The sequence below is a fragment of the Pectinophora gossypiella genome, chromosome 14, assembly GCF_024362695.1.
Source record: "Pectinophora gossypiella chromosome 14, ilPecGoss1.1, whole genome shotgun sequence".
Lineage (NCBI taxonomy): Eukaryota > Metazoa > Arthropoda > Insecta > Lepidoptera > Gelechiidae > Pectinophora > Pectinophora gossypiella.
In genome coordinates, this window is record NC_065417.1 from 12,109,373 (window position 1) to 12,130,784 (window position 21,412).

The 21,412-nt window shown below is 37.7% G+C and overlaps 1 protein-coding gene across 4 annotated transcripts in view; it reads right to left on the bottom strand.

The window, feature by feature from the left end:
* The window catches only part of LOC126372717 (tyrosine-protein phosphatase Lar), a 584,292-nt gene that overhangs the window by 403,796 nt on the left and 159,084 nt on the right, over positions 1-21,412 (bottom strand). For all 4 annotated transcript variants that reach the window (XM_050018572.1, XM_050018570.1, XM_050018571.1 and 1 more), the window contains exon 3: positions 16,236-16,286. In XM_050018572.1, the coding sequence (XP_049874529.1) occupies positions 16,236-16,286 (51 nt within the window). The remainder of the gene's footprint in view (positions 1-16,235; positions 16,287-21,412) is intronic.

A 21,412-nucleotide genomic window follows, 5' to 3' on the forward strand; every position in this document is an offset into this window, starting at 1 on the left:
TTTTTTGACGTGACTTATTGTAGATTTGCCGCAGATGGCATTAACTACTTGGCCGGACAAATGGGGAGCGCTAAAGGCTCTCACCCGGTACAACTTTTAAGACAACAGGCCTGAGGGTGCCCAGTTGGGCGCGAACCTCGGCTCAGGGCGTCGTCTGAGAGGAAAAATATTTGAAAGAATTAATCGACCCTAGTGGGTCGAGCGTATTTGGGGCATATTCTTAGGAATGAAAAATACCAGCTGCTTCAATTAATTATGATGGGCAAAATTGAAGGGAAAAGACGTCGAGGGAGGAGGAAGAAGTCGTGGCTGCGGAACATCCGCGAATGGACCGGCGTTACAACCGTAGAACAGCTGTTTCGTCTTGCTCCTGACAGAGACGAGTTCTCAAAGCTGACGGCCAACGTCCAGTAATGGACAGGCACTGGAAGAAGAAGAAGAAGTGGGTCGATAGCGATAAGCGCTGAATGAGGGAAATCGTCGACCACGCCGGCGGGGTCGGTATCGGGGCCCTGAAGTGTTTGGTGTCGCGAGCTGATTGGCTGCCTGGAGCTGGAGGCCGAGGTTTTTCATGCAGTTTCTATTCCCCGGCTATACAGGTTGTGAGAAGCTGCTGTAGTTTTAGACGAATGAGATGTTCGTTGTGTAAAAAATGACGATTCAGAATGTAACTATGTTACCTACTGAATAAAGATATTTTTGAGTTTGATACTACTTATGGCCTTACTACCAGAACTTACTTTAATTCAACAGTATTAAAGCGACACTTTTCAATAACTTTGCTAACTATTGATTTAATAGATACTTGTAAAAATATCAGTTCATTAACGCCATTTGTAGTTTACCCACCAATTTGAATACGAGAAATGTTTTAAACATACTTCTTACTCTTCACCGCTGAGCACGTGATAATAATTTATGATCTAGATATGAATTCGAAAAACAACTTCGAAAATCATTGGTTTAGGCCCGTGCTGGATTCGAACTTGCGACCTTACAGTGAGAGTCAAGCGTTATTCCAACTAGGCTACCACAGCTAATCAATATATCCCTAATAAGTATTCGAAATCTCAAAGCCCACATAAACCACGAGTGAAGGCTATCTCTAAAGAACATTACATAAACTGCCTATATACGTCCCACTGCTGGGCACAGGCCTCCCCTCAATCAACCGGAAGGGGGTATGGAGCATACTCCACCACGCTGCTCCACTGCGGGTTGGTGGAGGTGTTTTTACGGCTAATAGCCGGGACCAACGGCTTAACGTGCCTTCCGAAGCACGGAATCATCTTACTTTTTCGGACAATCAGGTGATTCAAGCCCGAAAAGCCCTTACCAAACAAAGGACAGTCTCACAAAGTGATTTCGACAATGTCCCCATCGGGAATCGGGAATACGATGTTCGTGCGTCACCAAAAGGGTCCACATAAAACCAGCGTCGTGGTTCACGCCGCGACTTGTGCTGAGTGAGGCCCTTTTATCTCAGGACGTCCACCACCACCTTATGGTCATTTCGACAAACATCCGTCTTGCTTTTTTGTAATTGTTTTAGTGGAAATTTGATGATGTTGTTGACTTTTTTTTGTGTGTGGCGTCCTTTTATAATAAACTTTTTCTATTCTATTCTATTCTATTCTAATCGAACCCGGACCTCCAGATCGTGAGCCTAACGCTCTAACCACTAGACCACGGAGGCTGTTTAACATCTAAAGAACATTACTGACGCATTTTACCTTTACAGGGTAAGTACAGTGCGTTTTATTTTACCGTTGCACCATTAACTCTTATCAAGAGGAAACCTTTATAAAGTTTCACAAAGCACGAGCTGCAACTCGCTGCAGTTTATCAAGTTCGCAACATGTCTTGTGCATTTAGTGCATTTAACAGGTGCAATTTAAAGTGTGCGGTTTGTAGACACAGTTATGTGAAGGTGTTGAATTTAAATAAAGTCATTTACGTAAGTATATAGTTATAACAAACATCACAATCATAAAACAATACTCTGAAGATTAGAGATTTGACAGGTCCGGTTTTCTATAGAAGCGACTGCCTGTCTTATCTTCCAACCCGCGAAGGGAAAACCAGCCCAATGCAGGCTAGGTCACATACCGACAACGGGAAGACCACCTATATACACAATAGCACTGATTCGTGCAGACACCTCCTGATTTCATTTTAAGTTATACCTTTCATTTTCATCTCCGCTGAAAAGAAAAGGGACAGGTGATTGACAGCTGTTAATTATAAAATGACACATAGCGATCACATAGCGAAGAGAACCGATGGCCGATGAGGCGGAAAGGTTCTGGAGTGGCGACCACGTGTCGAACGACGCTCAGTGGGTAGGCCCACTACAAGGTGGACCGACGATCTGGTGAAGGTCGCGGGAAGCCGCTGGATGCGGGCAGCGCAGGACCGATCGTTCGATTCGTGGAGATCCTTGGGGGAGGCCTATGCCCAGCAGTGGGCGTCATACGGCTGATGATGATGATGAATTATAAAATGAATGAGTGTATGAATATTCATTCATACCTAGAATATACGTACAACCCGGGAAATAGGCATCTCGCTGATATGCAAGCCGATTGTCGTGTGCTGTCAACTTAATTCCGTGTATAAAATTTTGAGATGATAGTTTTTTCTGTCTATATTTGACGGGTGTTCCATAAATTTTATGCCTGTCGATTAACCGTCTCTTTTCTTTTCGGCGGATAAGAAAATGACAGGTATAACTTAAAATAAAATTAGATGGTGTGAACGGGAATCAGCACCATTAGCCCAGTAACACGTGTGTAGCACCATGAACCCAGTGGTGGGACATAATATACAGATATAGTGTCTGTAATTCTGCTTTATGCTTTTTAAGAAAGACCATATATCTATGTATGTGCTATATCATAAGCTAAAATAGATAGAAATATCAAAATACTTTATTGAGCACAATGGACACAAGATACAGAAAGGCACAACAGGCGGTCTTATTGCTCATGCAGAAAAAAAAAATTTCCTAATTAAAAAGTAAAAAAAAAATATGTTAGCAATTTACAACAACAGGTCCTTTACTTACACGGATATTAAACAAAGTAAACCTAAAGTCGAGCAAAACAATACCTATTTCAAATGTCAAATTAAAAGAAATCAAATAAATCTACACTAACCACGACGAAACCTCCTTATCGGAGTCAATGATTGAAGGGTTTTAAAACGAGAACTAAAAAAGTACAGTTAGTAGAGAAATTAAGTAACGAAATGAATTTTAGCCTATTTGAGTATAAAATAGATCTTCATTTATAGCCTATTAGACATAGACATCGACATCATATATTGATAAAAAATTCTTTTTACACGTCATATTACATAAACAATTAATAAATAGGTATACAATACGTAAAAAAGTATCGTAATATCATTGATATAAAAAATAATAATAATAGTACTTCAATTAAATGATTCAAATAATAACGTAATTAGAAATTCATGAAAAGTATAGAAAGCTTTCTCGTCAAGCCACTTTTTAAATTTAATTTTAAATTTGAGTATAGCCACCACTTTTAACCTATTTGAGTATCACTTTTAGCCTATTTGAGTAAAACTCTTTTTTACCAAGATTTAATCATTAGCGTCTTCATGTCTTCTCTCGTGAGTAGACAAAGTAAGATTCTTCTTGTCTCATGTAGTTTGTGAGATCATTAACGGACCTCATTGACTCTGGTGTCAGGATTATTACTATAGAACTGCCAAAGCCCCCTGACATGGTACATATACGAATTATCTTACTTTCGGACAATCGGGTGATCAGCCTGCAATAACCTAACCAAACACAAATTGTTTTTTGGGGTAGGTGCTCACCGGGAATTGGACCTCCAGATCAAGAGACCAACACTTTAACCATTACACCACTGAGGTCCGAGTATGACGTGCCGTTTTGAGTAAGCGTTCTTAATTTTCTCTACTTGCTCTGAGCAACTAAATCCGATTCCGTATATTAATACGTTTGTTTTTTCTCAGTATTTGTAATTATAATACAAATCATTACAAAATAAGTAAAGTGTAGGTAGTAGTAGTGGAGGACAAGTATGTTCACTTCTCCTGCACCATTTTAATCCACTATTGATCACAGACCTTAAATTGTTTCATCAACAATGTTCATAATTCCATTTTTGTTTTGTTTCTTTGAACGGCTGTTGGAGCGACAAAAAATACTCAGCAAAAAATTAGTAATTGTCAAGTACTGGAAATGTCGTAAGTAGAAAATAATATACGGTACGGTTAGCATAAGGACAAAATAAACCATAAATTCGGCCAAAATCAATGACACACATACATAAACTCACGCTTGTAATTTCTAATGGTGTGGGCAGAGCAACAAGTAATCAAGGACAACTTGCAGCCACTGATACGAAGTCATACGATGGACGAAACATTTTTTTGTATGCTACTTTAAGCGAAATGTGTGGAACTATAATTTTTATTACTTTTACTACAATATATTATGTACCACATTTTTTTGCAAAAAATTGAATTTTGATATGATGAACTTTCAGGTGATCACAATGAAGAAAGAAAAAGTAAAAAAAAATGATAGCATAACGGTTTATCCTTTTTCTTCTATTCCGTGAACTATACCTTCTTACTAAACCTTCTTGCTAAATGTAGGTATAAATTAAAAAATAATTTTAAATATGGAATACAAATACAAATATGGAAATGGAATATATTTGTTTTTAAAACAGTCACAACTCATACAGGCTCAAATATAAAATTGTAGACGGAAAAAACTCAAACATGCCATTAACGGGGACAATATCACAGAGCAATACCAACTTTTCAAACAGAGATCCTTTCCACATTCTTTAACATGAAAATTAAACCTGACCGCTGGTTCTGTCGGTACGGCGGGTCGATACTCCGGCACGCAACAACCCACTAACTGTAAATCTAGAGAAATGATGGTTTTCTCCATGCTTATTTTTAGCCGGTAATAATGTTTCTGTATTCCCTGTTCTCTGTACGATACGATGTTTTGTTTTCAATGAGAAAACGACCTTGGAATTTTTAAAGAATAATCCGCCTTATTCCAAAACGAAGATAAAAGATAAAATAGGCTTAGAATAATAATCCGCACCAAGAAAGAAGTCGACGGATTTTAATGAAACCAATTGACAATCCTCCGTGGTGTAGTGATTAGAGCGTTAGGCTCACGATCTGGAGGTCCGGGTTCGATTCCCGATGTCACTTTGTGAAATCAAAAGATGATCAAAAATCAACCTGCCTTATTTACGAATTTTTACTACGAATTACGTACGTAATTCAAGCCTGTACGTTTTAGTACGAGGTTTGGGTATTTAAAAATAAATCCTTGTTTCGACAGTTCTAGAAATTATTCCATAAATACATTCAAATAAATACCTTTTTGTGGTATAACTGTTGTTTGAAATTACACATTCCTTCAGGTGTGTAGGAAAAAACGGATTTTATTTCTTTATTACAAACCAAACGCCCCTTAGCCTAGTAACCCAAAAAAATAATAGTAACCATGTTTTTTTTTGTTTTCTTACAAATATTTTTAGTAAACTTTATTTTTTATACGGTAATTGTGGTCCTGTTGTAGATGGTATAATTTTCCTTTAAATTATATGAATAAGAATGTTTCAAATATATATTATTCAAATTATTTCTTTTCATTACTTATTACTAGCGTCTTGAGCTGGCTTCGCTTGGTTAAGTTTTTGCCCAATCTGATTCGAAAATATAAAAAAGCATAAGGCTATATCCCAATTGGGGTAGTCAGAGGTACATCCTCAATAATTTATGTAAAAGAGTAAATCTACCGACGAATCTAAACCTACCGGGATTCGTTTGTAATTCAGTAATTAAAATTTTATTTGACAGAAAACGCGGCGTCTTTTTTGCTATATGCACTGTTTGCCAGATTTTTAATTAAAAGATTTTGAGAAGGTGAGTTTAGACTATAATAATGTCAGACTCGCGCTGATCATCTCCATCAGGGTGCCACCAGAGACTCACCAGAAGACAACTTGCCTTTGGTGTTAAAGTCCTGAGACGGACAAGGTAAGCTTTACGGTAATATCTCACTAGGACACCGTTGCGCCACCAGTGGGAAATTAACCGAGATTCAGTTGCCGACTGCTCAACCACGTGACGTGTTTTTTATATAACTGCATACATTTGGTTAGTATCGTTACGTCAATTGGATCCTGTACTAGGTTCAAGATAAATTATGAAATTCTGATTACTAAATAAAGACAGATCTAAAACTAATGAAAAAAAAAAAATATTTTTTCCATTTAACATATTAACAAATAATCAAGAATAACGTAAAAATAAGTCCGACATTTTAATACGTTTATCTATGACGTCACAGTGAGTTTTTCATACAAATTCCATAGTAATTAGAAGTAGAAATAGTTCTTTATAAAAGGGTGCCACACACTAAAAAAACAAAACAAAAACATCATGTCAAATTTCCACAAAACAATTACAAAAAAGCAAGACAGATATTCGTCGAAATGATCATAAGGTGGTGGTGGACGTCCTGAGATGAGCCTAACTCAGCACAAGTCGCGGCGTGAACCACGTCGCTTTATTTTCGTGTTTTGACGTTTAGTAAACAGTAACTGATTTGATTAGTTGGAAACTATTACTATTTTATAGTATTATTTTTTTATTTATTACTGTTTTTGTTAGCCTTGAGCTAAAAGGCTATCAAGTCAATTCAATAATAGATAGAGCGTTTGGCGGCTCAATAGTACCTAACCCTGCCACAAAGGTTGCTAGCTTGGTCACTAACCTCACAACTCACACGAGAAAAGAAGAAGAATCAAGAAGATGGTCATTTTAATATGATGCTTACACAAACATTTTACTTTATGCATCGTGCCAATGAAAAACAACAAACTTCGTAACATCATATTTCACAGAAGACCCCGAAAAACCGAAAATCCAGCGACAAAATATTATCAATATCGGCAAAATAAGGTTCAATTCAGGGAATGAACTTGTCTACTGGGCCCTGACATAATGTAAACACGGACCCAGCGCAAATCCTTTTTATAGTAGCGATATAAAAATCGTAAAAAGTGTCAAGTGTTCCTACAACAGACTCGACAGCCCAGTTCGTATTATTTTGAATACTTTTTACAGCGCAATAAAAATTAAGGAAAGACTGGGTAATTAGGGCTTTGAGGATTACAGAATATTTTTTTTGCCGCTGCGTTCTAGCTGCGTAAAGGACATTGCATTGGTAGATACAGAGTCTGCTGTGAAACTTTTCCATTTATATATATATATATACTTGTGATCTGAGACAGCCTCCGTGGTCTAGTGGTTAGAGCGTTAGGCTTATGATCTGGAGGTCCGGGTTCGATTCCCGATGGGGACATTGTCGAAATCACTTTGTGAGACTGTCCTTTGTTTGGTAAGGACTTTTCAGGCTTGAATCACCTGATTGTCCGAAAAAGAAAGATGATTCCGTGCTTCGGAGGGCACGTTAAGCCGTTGGTCCCGGCTATTAGCCGTAAAAACACCTCCACCAACCCGCATTGGAGCAGCGTGGTGGAGTATGCTCCACACCCTCCGGTTGATTGAGGGAAGGCCTGTGCCCAGCAGTGGGACGTATATAGGCTGTTTATGTATGATCTAAGACTAATTCCGTTGTTGTTATTAAACATTCAATGACATAAGAATAAAGAACGAGATAGAAAGTTCAGGTGATACGTGGATACTTAGCTCAGCTTGCGATGTACCCCTGAGTACTCCATTTGGGAATATACCTCTATACACTTGGGTTGTTGTTCTTGTTATGACGTCACTAATTTGTGATTCAGTCATTTTGTAGCTTATTCAGTTTGCAATAACAACTGATGCCAAAATTTTATTCAATCGATTATAAAAACTCGATTTCAAATTAAAAATGTTTTTGGGGTCTGTATATTCCCAAATTAAAAAGGATAACAAAATGTTCGAGAAAATTTGATATTAGAATAGATCAAATGTCCCAAACATTTGATTTCAATGGTTTTGAAAAGTCCAAGAAATACAAGGTCATAATACAAATTGAAAAAAAATATTTACATACACACACATAGATTCACGTATAAATATACGAGAATCTATGTAAGCAGACCCCGAGGTAAGCAGAGAATATGGAATTCCATTTGCTTTGATCCTAACAATCTTCTTGCTTCCTCCACATTCATCAATCGTTTCATACACGCACGCCTGTTCAGAGTAGATCGTACTGAACCTTAGGACATCTCCAAATTGGTCAATGTACGTCCTTCTATGTCTATGTTATTCACAATCTCTATAAACGCTTTCTTTACTATTCAAGAATGTAACTCAAATCTTCGTACATTTCTAAACAACATGAATTTTCGATGTCTAAATTCCACCAAATTATGCCATTAATATTCATTCGTATAGGTAGGTTATAAACGACGTGAAGATTTATAAACCCGTCGGAATGTACACTTATATATTTAAAATGTATATAATTTAGATAACACAACATCACGCCTGTATCGCTGAAGGGGTGAATAGTATATACCCATTAAAATCCCATGTAATAGGACGAGCCTACTGCTATTTACCGGGCACAAATCCTAAACTTTTCGATTATATCATAATTTACGTAATATACAATATAAAAAATTGTTTTGGAACTTATGGCAATAATATATAATAAATATAAGCCGATAACATGTTGCGAAAATCGCTCATACAGTTTTCCTCAATAGTATATTTTTATCCACTCCAAGCTCCAACACATCAAGTTAAGATGACATCAAGATAAAATCGAGGTCACCCACTTCACAGGAATTATAAGAGGATTTACTAAAATATAGATACTTAAATTAATGACGACGAAACATCAAAGACTTCTCTGATATACACAGAAAACCACGACAATAAGGGTACCAACTAACAGACAACTTAGAAACAAATTTAGTAATTTTCTCGACAAATTATACCTATTTACCACGGTCTGACTATACCGTGAATAAATAAGTACGGCATAAGTACTGTGGTCAGGCGCTGTTCGAAAAAAAATGCACAAGTTCTATAATTAATTTACCGACAGATGCGCATTCCAATCCCGTCAAAGTGAGCACAAAAAGCACAGCACAAAAATTAGAGCACAAAAAATTACATATAACACTCGTTCCACTGGGCACTGCACGGAGCTACGCCGTAGCCGTTCGCTACGGGCGGGCGGTCTACACGACGCGCAACGTAGCACTGCCGCGCCGAGCGTAGACCGCGCTACGAGTCGCGCTCTCAGTGTTTCAATTAAGAGCTTTGTTGCTTTCCTGTCACAAAGGGCCCGATTTTGTATATTACACACTTCATAGAAGCCCAGTGAAGCCTCAACAACATAAGCCAAATGCCTTTGAACAAATATTGCGCTAGTTAGCGTCGCGTGACGCCTGAAGTGTAGTAATGAACGAACCAGAAAGTTCATTTTGCACTTAAAGTGCAATGCAATTAGGTAACACTTGGCTTAGATGATTGCTGTAACTAGAATTTTAGTTTAAGAAAATAATTATTACTAGGTTCATAATCAGAAGTCAATCGTAAGCCGCGCGTACGTTTTTGAAACGATTTTGAAAATTTGAAATGAAACATATGTTGCTATACGTTGAAACGATATGGTAATATAATTTTATACCAAGTACTTCATATCAAAAGGTAACTTTGCTACTTTTAATAAAAATCATTATCCATGAATTACGGAAACGGTGCTACAAATTACTGCGATTAAAATTATACATTACGAGTTGAGTTCTTGAAATCGACATAAACTTAAATTAATGCGTTATTATTATAATTCTCATCTCAATCATGATAATATCTACACGCAAGTATGTTAGGTATGACATAAAATGTTCAACTAATACTATAACTACATTACTTGGCCGGACAAAACGTGCCTGAAGGCTCTTACCCGAACAAAAATATTGAAAATTAGAGCGCGGTAACTTAAACGAGGAGCTCGGTGGCGCAGCGGTTAACGCGCTCGGTCTACGATTGTTGAAGTTAAGCAACTTTCGCAAAGGCCGGTCATATTTCATCTCGAGCTCCTCCGTGTTTCGGAAGGCACGTTAAGCCGTTGGTCCCGGCTGCATTAGCACTCGTTAATAACCATCAATCCGCACTGGGCTCGCAGCTCGCGTGATGGTTTAAGGCCCTATCTCCCTACCCATCCATAGGGAAGGCCCGTGCCTCAGCAGTGGGGACGTTTATGGGCTGATGATGATGAACTTATATTTAGGGACCACATCATAATAATCGTAGGTATAATTCATAAAATTATGTAAATGTCAAGCATGATCTTTGTTTTTATAGGTCTCACCAGTACTAAGGTAAACTCATGTTCTCGGTTTAATGACGGTACATAGATCGAAAAAATTTCGCATGGACAGGAGGACCCGGTGGTGTAATGGTAAACAAGCTTCCCGGGTTGACAAGAGCTACTACGGGTTCAAGTCCCGTTCGAGTGATCTAAATACCTACACAAATATAATATATATTTTTATTCTATTCTCATCATCATCTCTCTAGTGATATCCTGTTCACAGGGTCCGCTTACCTAAGCTGAAGATTTGACAGGTCCGGTCTTTTACAGAAGCGACTGCCTGTCTTACCCTCCAACCCGCGAAAGACACACCATACCAATACAGGTTAGGTCACATACCTCCGAAACTTTCTCGGGAATGTGGGTTTCCTTCCGATGTGTTCCTTTACCGCTTTCTGATCCAAACATGCATTCGAAAACATATTCGAAAATCATTGTTTAGGCCCTTGTTAAGATGCAAACCTGTCACAGACACAAGCGTTCTTCAAACTGATCTACTACGGCTCCATATTATATCCTAACAAAGAATAAAAACATATAGCGTTTCAGTACAACAGACCCTTAATCTGTCCGAAATGAAATATCTCCGCCGTGACAGAATAAGATCCATAGCGGACGAACCGATCCCCTCAGCAATAAATTAAAAACCCAATTTTAATCCCAGCCCGCCTTCAAGACTCGATTACTTGGCATAATCTTATTGTCAATTAGGACAACATTTTATGTAACCGAGTCGAATTTACAGTCATTAGACCTATTTTTAGTACGCATAATTTGAATCGCTTAAAAGACTATGATGAAAAAAATTTGTTGACTGGCAACGGTTTAGGGTACTTTAATACTTGAGTTATTTTTTCGTTTTTATCAGTTTCCATTATTATACTTTCCGTTATTCTGTATACGTTTCAAAATTACAGAAAATATCTAGTAGTGTTCATAGATTCAGCCTCCATGATATAGTGGTTCGAGCGTTGGGCTCACGATCTGGAGGCCCGGGTTCGATTACCGATGGGGACATTGTCGAGATCACTTTGTGAGACTATCCTTTGTTTGATAAGGATATTGCAGGCTTGAATCATCTGATTGTCCGAAAATGTAAGATGATTTCGTGCTTCGGAAGGCACGCTAAGCCGTTGGTCCCGGGCTACTAGCCCAAGCATCTCCACCAACCCGCATTGGAGCAGCGTGGTGGAGTATGCTCCATACCCCCTCAGGCTGATTGAGGGGAGGCGTGTGCCCGGCAGTGAGACGTGTATAGGCTGTTTATGTTTATATTATGTTCGTAGTTTAACATAAATTATGACCACTGCGTTGTGGCCACAAATAACAGACCACAAATAAAACCATCGTCACTACAAGTGAGATTGTGGTCAATAAGAACCTATAAAAATAGAAATTATGCAATGTCGAAAGACAGAATTAGCGTTTAGCTTACACTATAGTATGATTCTTGTAATGGCCTTTCTAAAATGATGAACTGTCTCTTGTCGTTTTGTATTGTAATGTACTCTTTTGATTTCTCTTTTCAAAGACAAAATGTAATCGAAAAATATCTGACCCGGACGGGACTTGAACCCACAACTCTTGTCAAGCCGGGACGTGTTTGTTAACAATAAGGCCAGGCGCGCACTACGAGATTTTCGCCGCGCGGCATAATGTCGCACTGTAATTCTGTACCAAACAGTTTTAAACTGTATTGCGCGCACTTGACGGCAGAGCCACCGCAGCGCAGTATTACAGTGCAACAATCATTATGCCGCTGCTCTTTTCTGCCGCGCGGCGAAAAACTCGTAGTGCGCGCCTAGCCTTACACTACCGGGTCCTTCTCCTGTCCAGGACAGGACAGGGTTCAAGTCCCGTCCGCGTCACATTTTTCTTTGTCGATAAAATTTTCTCTTTGTGAGTTTTCCTAAGCGCGAATGAGTGCTATAAAACAAAAAACATTTACTTCTTTTTTGTTTTTTTTTTATCATTTTTGCATTACCTGTTTTCATATTTGTTATGTTATGTTATGATGAGCTGCTCCTATCACCATGCTGCTCATTAAATCCATCTTGAGATGAATTTCATCGGGCAGTTCAATCATCATATGAGGTTATTTAGCATTTAAAAAAATACATATGATATCTCACTAACCTTAACCCATTGTGATATTTCGTGTTTATTTCTGAATTCCTTCTCCCCCTTTCGTGATTAATGGACGATCCCTAATAGCTGTGGGTTACCTCATAGATGACTTGTGGCCAACCCGAAATCCGTATGGGCGTCAATTTATGTGTGCCCTAAAGAAGTCGTTCACAATCGAAGTTCAATACAAGACAATAACGTCTAGATTCCAATTTCAAATCAACTTCCCTAACAACACGATAAGCCCTTTCCAGACCTGCCTTATTAACTGCAAAACTTGTTCAATTTATTTACGAAATAAATAAGCGTTTATATTTAACGCTTAGCAGTAATGCTGTTTATAATGATTTATTAAAGAGGTCCTTACGTCACGGGTTTTCCTCGACAGACGCGGATTTAGGAAAGAGCTTTGCCGAAAACAGATACAAGAACAAAACAAATAAGGAGGAAGCGAACCGCAAAATTTTTTGTCCCCAAATCCGTATAAAAATTAAATCGCCCGTTTCATTTACAAAGAGCCCTTGATGATATTAACGGAATTGGGTCGTTTAGATTTTTCGCTGAGCTGAGATTGGTTTCCAGTTTAAAAGATAATAACATTGGTACCTTCTCGACTACAATATTATTTATTTAACAGTTTATCGTACACAGGACAGGGTATAAAAACAATTAGACTTACACAAGATAGACAAACGGTTCACCTTATTTCTAGTAGGAATCTCTATTATCTTATCTACAAAAATAATCTAAATTGAACAAATTCTACCACAGATATTACAAGGTAATTTTTGTTCTGAGACTAATACTAACAAAAACTTCTTGCGATAAGCTCACTGTATCACAGACATCTTCACGATTTGAGGTAGCTAAAGGTTAGAATAAATAATGTTGCATAAAAAATATAGAAAATAGGAAATTAAATTAAAGGAAATTGTACTAATTTATTCTTCAGTACCTAATTAATAAATGTATTCTTCTTCTGATTACTTGTGGCTCTGTCTAACCCGTTAGGTATAAGGAGCGTGAGTTTATGTATATGTCGTGGCCAGATCGTAAAATTGATCATTTCATGATGTGTTCGACCATTTCATGAAATAGACATTTTTCATGAAATGGCCAACGTAAGAGTTGACCATATCGTTGAAACGTCAACGTTTATGGATATTATCAATCAATGTTTAGCCATATCGTTAATGTAGGCGTGTCCATGCTATGTGGTGTCATAAAAATGCGAATAGTCGATTAATTTCTTAGGTTCAAAATAATGAACCTATTCGATATGGAAAATTGTACAATAACATTGATTCATCGATTATAATATCAATCAAGTTTTAAATATAATCGACACCAGCGCCACTATCGGTGGATAATGTTACTAATTTTACGATATAATTGCCAACGTTTGGCCATATCATGAAGTAATCATGCATTTAGTTGCTCATATCGTTAAACGTTTTGTGTTCATTGATCTGGCCAAACTACATCATGATGTGGCCAACGTGTGATACTCTATTTCATGAAATATGAGCATTACATGAAATGATCAAGCACATCATGAAATGATCAATTCTATGATCTGGCCACGACATATATATACATACATATATATATATAATATACTGTAAAACTCTACATTACTCAGTGAGCTATTGTTTACTTGTAAAACACGACACTTGTTTAAAGACATTCCAGGCTGAATCACTTGATTGACCAAAAAAGTAAAATGATTCAGTGCTCCATAAGGCACGTTAAACTATTGGAGGCTACGAATCCTGAAACATCTCTACCAACCCGCAATAAAGTAGCATGGTGGAGTATGCTTCATATCCCATTCGGTTGATAGAGGCCTGTGCTCAACAGTGGGACGTATATACGCTTTATATGACTGTATGTTATCATAATACCAATTGTGGTTGCTAGTTGTCTTCTGGTGACGTTTACTTCTGCCTACCCCGATAGGATGCAGACGTGAGTTGTGTATGATAAACGTGTGAGTTGCAGCGAGCGCGCTGTTTGCATTCAAAAGTTGTAAGCGGTAGTTGAGTTGGAAGTACATTCGAACCCAGATGTCGCGAGTTCGATCCTACTTCGTATCGATAAATTCTTCAGAGTTTGGGTACGAGTTTATAAATTACAACAAACTTTGCCGAGTTTGAATACCAATGAATTCTTCGGTTATATAATACAATACAAAATATTGTACATGAACAAAACAAGGGAAGCCTTATTGTGTGGGTATATATATCCTTCTTCATCTTCTTATTGTGTGGGTTGAGATGTGGATGACCAACCTCATCACCCGTGGCGTCAGGATTATTATTGAGCCGCCAAAGGCCCCTGACGTGATTCAAGTAACGACTGCGTACTTATCAGTAAGTAGTAACCGGGACCAACGGCTTAACGTGCCTTCCGAAGCACGGATCATCTTTTTGGACAATCAGGTGATCAGCCTGCAATGTTCTAACCAGCCTACGGATCACAAAGAGATTTTTGTGATTTGCCCCACCGGGATTCGAACCCGGGACCTCCGGATCGTGAGCCATACGCTCAACCACTTAATCACGGAGGCCGTCAGACCCACCAAGTTCTTGTTATAGATAAATGCCGCGGAAGCATGTCTAATGTGACCAAATATGCACAGAACAGTAATATTGTATGAGACAGTGAATCCCGCAACCACATTTATCACGTTAAATCTGTACAACGCCATCTATATTGTTTTTGGGCAACCTAGCCAGGACAGTTATCAACCTCCTGCCCTTATCCCACTCTACATAGGGTTGGCACAACATGTATTTCTCTTCCATTTATTTCTGACAGTACTCACACAATCCATCCACATCTTTCATGGGTCGTCACTTACCCATATATCCCGCTAAACAGCTTTATTTTTTAATATAATAGACACAAATTCATTCTGAAGAAAGTTTAGATCTATTGTTAAGTTACCACCCTAAGACCAGGGTTGATATTGGTAATCCACCTCACAACCCACACGATAAGAAGTAGAAAGTACTTCACGTAAGTCACTTTGGTTGACTAAGGTACGAATGTACCCACCAGGAAGACAGCAAAACGCTATAATATGCTATTTATATCGGCAATTGTATGTATGTAGGTATGTCTCTCTCTCTCTATTTAAGAGCTGCGCTCTTGTCGGTGGAGTAATCACCCCATTTTCATTACTCCATAAATAGGGCGTGTAGAACGGTGGTTGCCCCAATCGCCTTCCGTTCCGCAGTACAAAGACCAATTTGTATGTATGTAAAAATACATAAACTTAAACACTATCCGCTTTGCGAACACAAAAATAAACAATCGGTGAGAATGTAATAAAGTATTTCACAGCCAAGCAAAATTAAATCCAAACATAAAATAATTCGATTGAACTTTGCTTGGCTGTCAAATACTTTTACACACATATATTTACCGTTTGTGTATTTTGTATTAGAAGAAAGGTAAACCCAATGTAACTACTTTTTAAATTTGTACTATACTGTATTAAATATAAAAATGTACTTTGCATTTTTTATAATTTAAAAAAACTGTGCTCTTTCCTGGAATTTGAAAATAGAACCTATATTTTAATCACCTTTATCGTCGTTGTTTGGATATAAGCTATATTTTTATTTTATTTAATCCGGTTGTGATGTGTAAAGCAGTAGGTCTACATCGTTATGACTTTAATAATTATTATGGCAATTTTTTTTATAATATCTAAAGTACTCACGGGTGTGGAATCGGCGGTCATATTGCAGAACCCGTCAGCGAAACTAAAAGCCTGTAACAAACAAAATATTATTAGTAAACAAAACACTAAACAAAAGTGGTTAATTTTTCATGTAAAGAATACTTAATGAAGTACAAAATTATTTTTATGTCCAACAGTAAAAATTTGCGATTGCTTTTCGATTTATGACATGTCATTAAAAAACATTACATCTTGACAGCGCCATCTATACTATCTTTGGGAAACGCAGCATAGAAAGTCCCTCATGGGGATATAGTTCTTCTTCTATCAATCCCATCAACCCTGGTGTCAGGGTTACTATTGAGCCGCCAAAAGCCCCTGACATGGCTCATGTAACGACTACATACTTAGATCAGTAAGTAGTAACCGGGACCAACGGCTTAACGTGCCTACGAAGCACGGATCATCTTAGTATCGGACAATCTACTTACTGATGTAACTGTGGTCACTACTTACTGATGTAGGTATGTAGCCGTTACATGAGCCATGTCAGGGGCCTATGGCGGCTCAATAATAACCCTGACACCAGGGTTGATGAGGTTGGTATTCCACTTCACAACCCACACGATAGAAGACGATTTGATAAATAAATAATAGGACGTAGATAAATATGTAAGTATCTCATGAATGTCGCGAACTAGAATTTAAAGTGATCCATAAAACTCCAGCTTAACACAGGCAACTCGAAAAAAAAAGATTCATACAGGGTGTTAGTAACATTGTAACGAAAACTTTGAGGGATGAATGAGACCATGATTCTGAGTTGATATCAAGTGGAACTTTCCGTCGCAAAAATATGGAATTGAAAATAATTTAAAAAACACAAAATTTTTCATGAATTTTCCGACTGAAAATTCCACTTGATATCAACTCAGAATCATGGTCTGAACCATCCCCCTCAGTATTCGTTATGGTATCACTAACACCATACCTACTTGTATGGCTACCTGTAAGTACTAGTATGGGTTGTTAGTGACATCGTAACGAATACTGAAACGGATGATTCAGCTCATTATTCTGAGTTAATATCAAGTGGATTTTTCTATCGCAAAAGTATAGAATAGAAAATAATTTAAAAAAAACTAAAAAAAAACTTTAATTATGCGACGGAAAATTCCACTTGATATTAACTCAGAATCATGGTTTGAATCATCCCCCTCAGTATTCGTTACGATGTTACTAACATCCTATATAAATCGTTGCTTTATGTTATGAGGAAGTGTTACCGCAGAGGTTCTGTTTTTCTTTCACACTTTATTTACTTTTTCCTCAACAATTTTCCTTCACGTAAGCACTATCTATAACCACACGGTATCCACCTTATTTTCCCACGCACCGGTTTGTCCCAGAAGGCAAATTACCGAATCTGTAAAGCATGTAATGTATTACCGCAATTTATAATTAGCTGGACTTTGGTGGGTAATTAATTTCGAACAGGTGTACCGTTATCCACGCAAACGACGGGATCAGGACGTCTTCCATGATGGAATGACGACTTAAAAACTTATTTGTTAATGTTGTTCCATTAATTTGATTTAAGATTGAATTCTACTAACAGATGGAGAGTGGAATAAGGGTTTATGTTCGAAATTGTGTTCTGCTTGTAATTATTCAAGGCTTGTTTTCGAAGCTTTGTTACTGTTAGTAATTTTCTTGTCTAATTATTCGAGACCACGGTCTACGGTTAAAAAATATACGTTTTTAGTACCCAGCAGGGTTTTAATTTCTTACATCGATTATTATTAGTATACGTTTTTGTAATTACATTTCACTATATTTTATCGTCATCAGCCCATTAACGTCCCCACTGCTGGGGCACGGGCCTTGGTTAGGGAGATCGGGCCTTAAACCATCACGCGGGCCCACTGCGGATTGATGGTTATTAACGACTGCTAATGCAGCCGGGACCAACGGCTTAACGTGCCTTCCGAAGCACGGAGGAGCTCGACATGAAAACTTTTTTTTGTGGTCACCCATCCTATGACCGGCCCTTGCGAAAGTTGCTTAACTTCAACAATCGCAGACCGAGCGCGTTTACCGCCGCGCCACCGAGCTCATCAATCATATTTTATAATAGAAATAATTTGTAAATCTCAGGTTCATTACTAGGTTAGTACATAAACCCACGTTAATTTCGCATATGGGAATAATTTTCTATATGGGTATACATATTATTTACAGCCTTCGTGGTGTAGTGGTTAAAGCGTTGGGCTCACAATTCGGAGGTCCGGGTTCGATTCCCGACGACATTGTCGGATTAAGTTTGTGAGACTGGCCTTTGTTTGGTAAGGACTTTGCAGGCTTGAATCACCTTATTGTCCGAAAAAGTAAGATGATTCCGTGCTTCGGAGGGCACGTTAAGCCGTTGGTACCGGTTATTAGCCGTAAAAATACCACCAACCCGCAGTGTAAATAATTCATGTCTTATTAAATGTCCAATCATCTTGCCTCTTCTGTCCCCAATAACTCTCAGTATATGCCTACTATCGCATCCTATTTATTACACACATACATAAACTCACGCCTATTTCCCAACTGGGTAAGCAGAGACTAAAGAATTCCATTTGCTTCGATCCTGACACACTTCTCTTGCTTCTTCCGCATTCATCAATCGCTTCATACATGCACGCCGGTTCAGAGTAGATCGTACTAAACCTTTTGTAAGGACATCTCTAATTTGGTCAATGTAAGTCCTTCTAGGTCTTCCTTTGCCAGCCTTCCATTACGTGCATTAAATTTTTATTACATGGTAATAAAACTTAGAAAAATAGAAATATAATAACACACATTTGCCTATCTATCATCATCATCATAACATATCATTATTTTCTATCATCTATCTGCTAGAATATCACCGATTGAGAAATTGGTCGGTGTATTGCGGAACGGAAGGCGATTGGGGCAACCACCGTTCTATACGCCCAATCTATGGAGTAATGGCGATTACTCCACCGACAAGAGCGCAGCTCTTAAATAAAGAGAGAGAGGCATCTGTTTATTTTATTATATTTTATTATATTATATATTTTATTTTATTGGGAAGAATAACAAGTATTATTTGTATTTTTTTAATAATTTTCAATATTTTTCTATTCAATGTACCATTTCTTTATTATAAATATTTTTTTATGTATTATGTATACGCCCGCATGCAGGCCGAACACACAACATTATTATTTGAATAATTTTACCACCTTTTTGTATTTTATGTGTTCTCGCAAATAAATTGATTTGATTTGATATAAGAAATCTCCACATATAGTCTATAATTTTACATAGCCCATAATATTAGACTCTTTATACACATGTCTGCGCACACATATGTACATTCAATGAAAGAACAGTAAATACTGTGGCGCATACAAACGTAGAACACAAAAGGGTTACAATATTTAATCAGTGCGCGATATGTGGATCCATTCGTCATTGTCCAGCGCCAGGGGACTGTATACAAAGGCCCACCCAAGATTATCATCTCCGGTAATAAGTCCACGAATGGAACACCAACAAAATCTTAATTAGGTTCGCTGTATCACGTGAGCGTGAAGAGTCCGTTTTTATAAAGGATTCGTTTGGTTCGATAACGTTTTGGAATATCTTGCGAAATATATCTTGATCGTAATTAAGGTTTTAACAAGCCTTACTCTCTGGTGATTTGAAGATTAAATATCAGTTTGGAATAACAGACTTTATTCGACTTTATGAGTTCATATTTGGATCAGTGGTTCACAGGATTTGTGCCCGGTTAATGGCAATAGACTCCGGTATTCCATGGGACCTAAACATGGGTAGCTGGCGCGGAATGAGGTTGTATACACTACAGGAGCGGTGCTATGTTATATTCTTTTTCTTCAGGTGCCTCTCCAACTAGTGGAGGTTAGCCATCAGCTCCGAAAATGTATTCTTATCTCCCGCGAGGCGGAACAGTTCGATCGCACTCTTGATCCCGGTCCACTCCCTGATATTACGCTACCAGGACTTCTTCCTCCGACCCACTTTTCTTTTTCCAGCGACTTTGCCCATCATTATGAGATGCAGCAGCTCGTACCTTTCGTGTCTTAGCACATACCCTAAATATACGACTATTCTCTTTCTGACGGTCTGCAAAATATTAATATATGTTCGAAGAACAAAATGCGGCGTATTTGCTTTTTTATTTACATAAGTGCTAGAATAATGGAAAATTAATACGGCCACGGTAAGTGTGGTATTTTGATAGAATTTTTCACATTCATTAGATTTCGTTTTTAAAATCAATATACTTAGTACTACTTGGGTTGTACTGGATAAAATAAAGAATTACCGTCAGATTGTTATAGGTTGTTATAGACTGAACGTTTTTCTGCAATAGGATGCACTTTTTCTAATTAGCAAACTGAATTTTATCAACGCAGAATGACGCACAAGATTGACTTTATCTAGTTTAAATGAGTAAATAAGCGATACAAAAAAAAGCAAAAAGCACCTATATTTTTCTTACTACTACTCTCCGACTATTTACTTGAAACAAAGGATATTACCGCTTTACAAATTCACGTACAAAGCGAAAACATTTTTGGAACAGGCCGTGTAGGAAATTAATGAAAAACGCTTGATAAACACTGCTATGCTTGAATTGACAAGCATTGTGGCTGCCTTATTCAGAATGCCCGCTTCAAAAATTATAGAACTATTACTCTTCGTCGGCGGCAAACACGTGCGCTATTTCGAAAGTTAAAACGGTTAAAATGGTTTTAAGCCATCAAAGAAACAGATGGAATCGTTGTGTGGAGCCAGTGGCAATAATTGATCAGCAAATCGAGGCAAACGGCCACCTGGCCGACTCATGATTGCCTTCAATAATGCATTGTTCGCGCACGAAACGTATTACTCGCCGTGCGGATTTCCAACGGTACCTACGTCTGGGGTGTTCCCGATTCGTACTAAAAAAAAACGATAAAAAATATTGTTATAAAGTAAATACTATTATTCGGTTAAAAAAAATTAATAAACAAATTGAGTTAATATCTGATATATTACTTCTAATGTAGCTTTTGTTAATACATATTTTTTTAAATATATATATTATTATGTAAAATTCAAAAATTTTCTGCCTTTCCAGGGCGTCTTAAGTTAACTTTGATTAATTATTTGACATGTAACTATTCAATGTAATA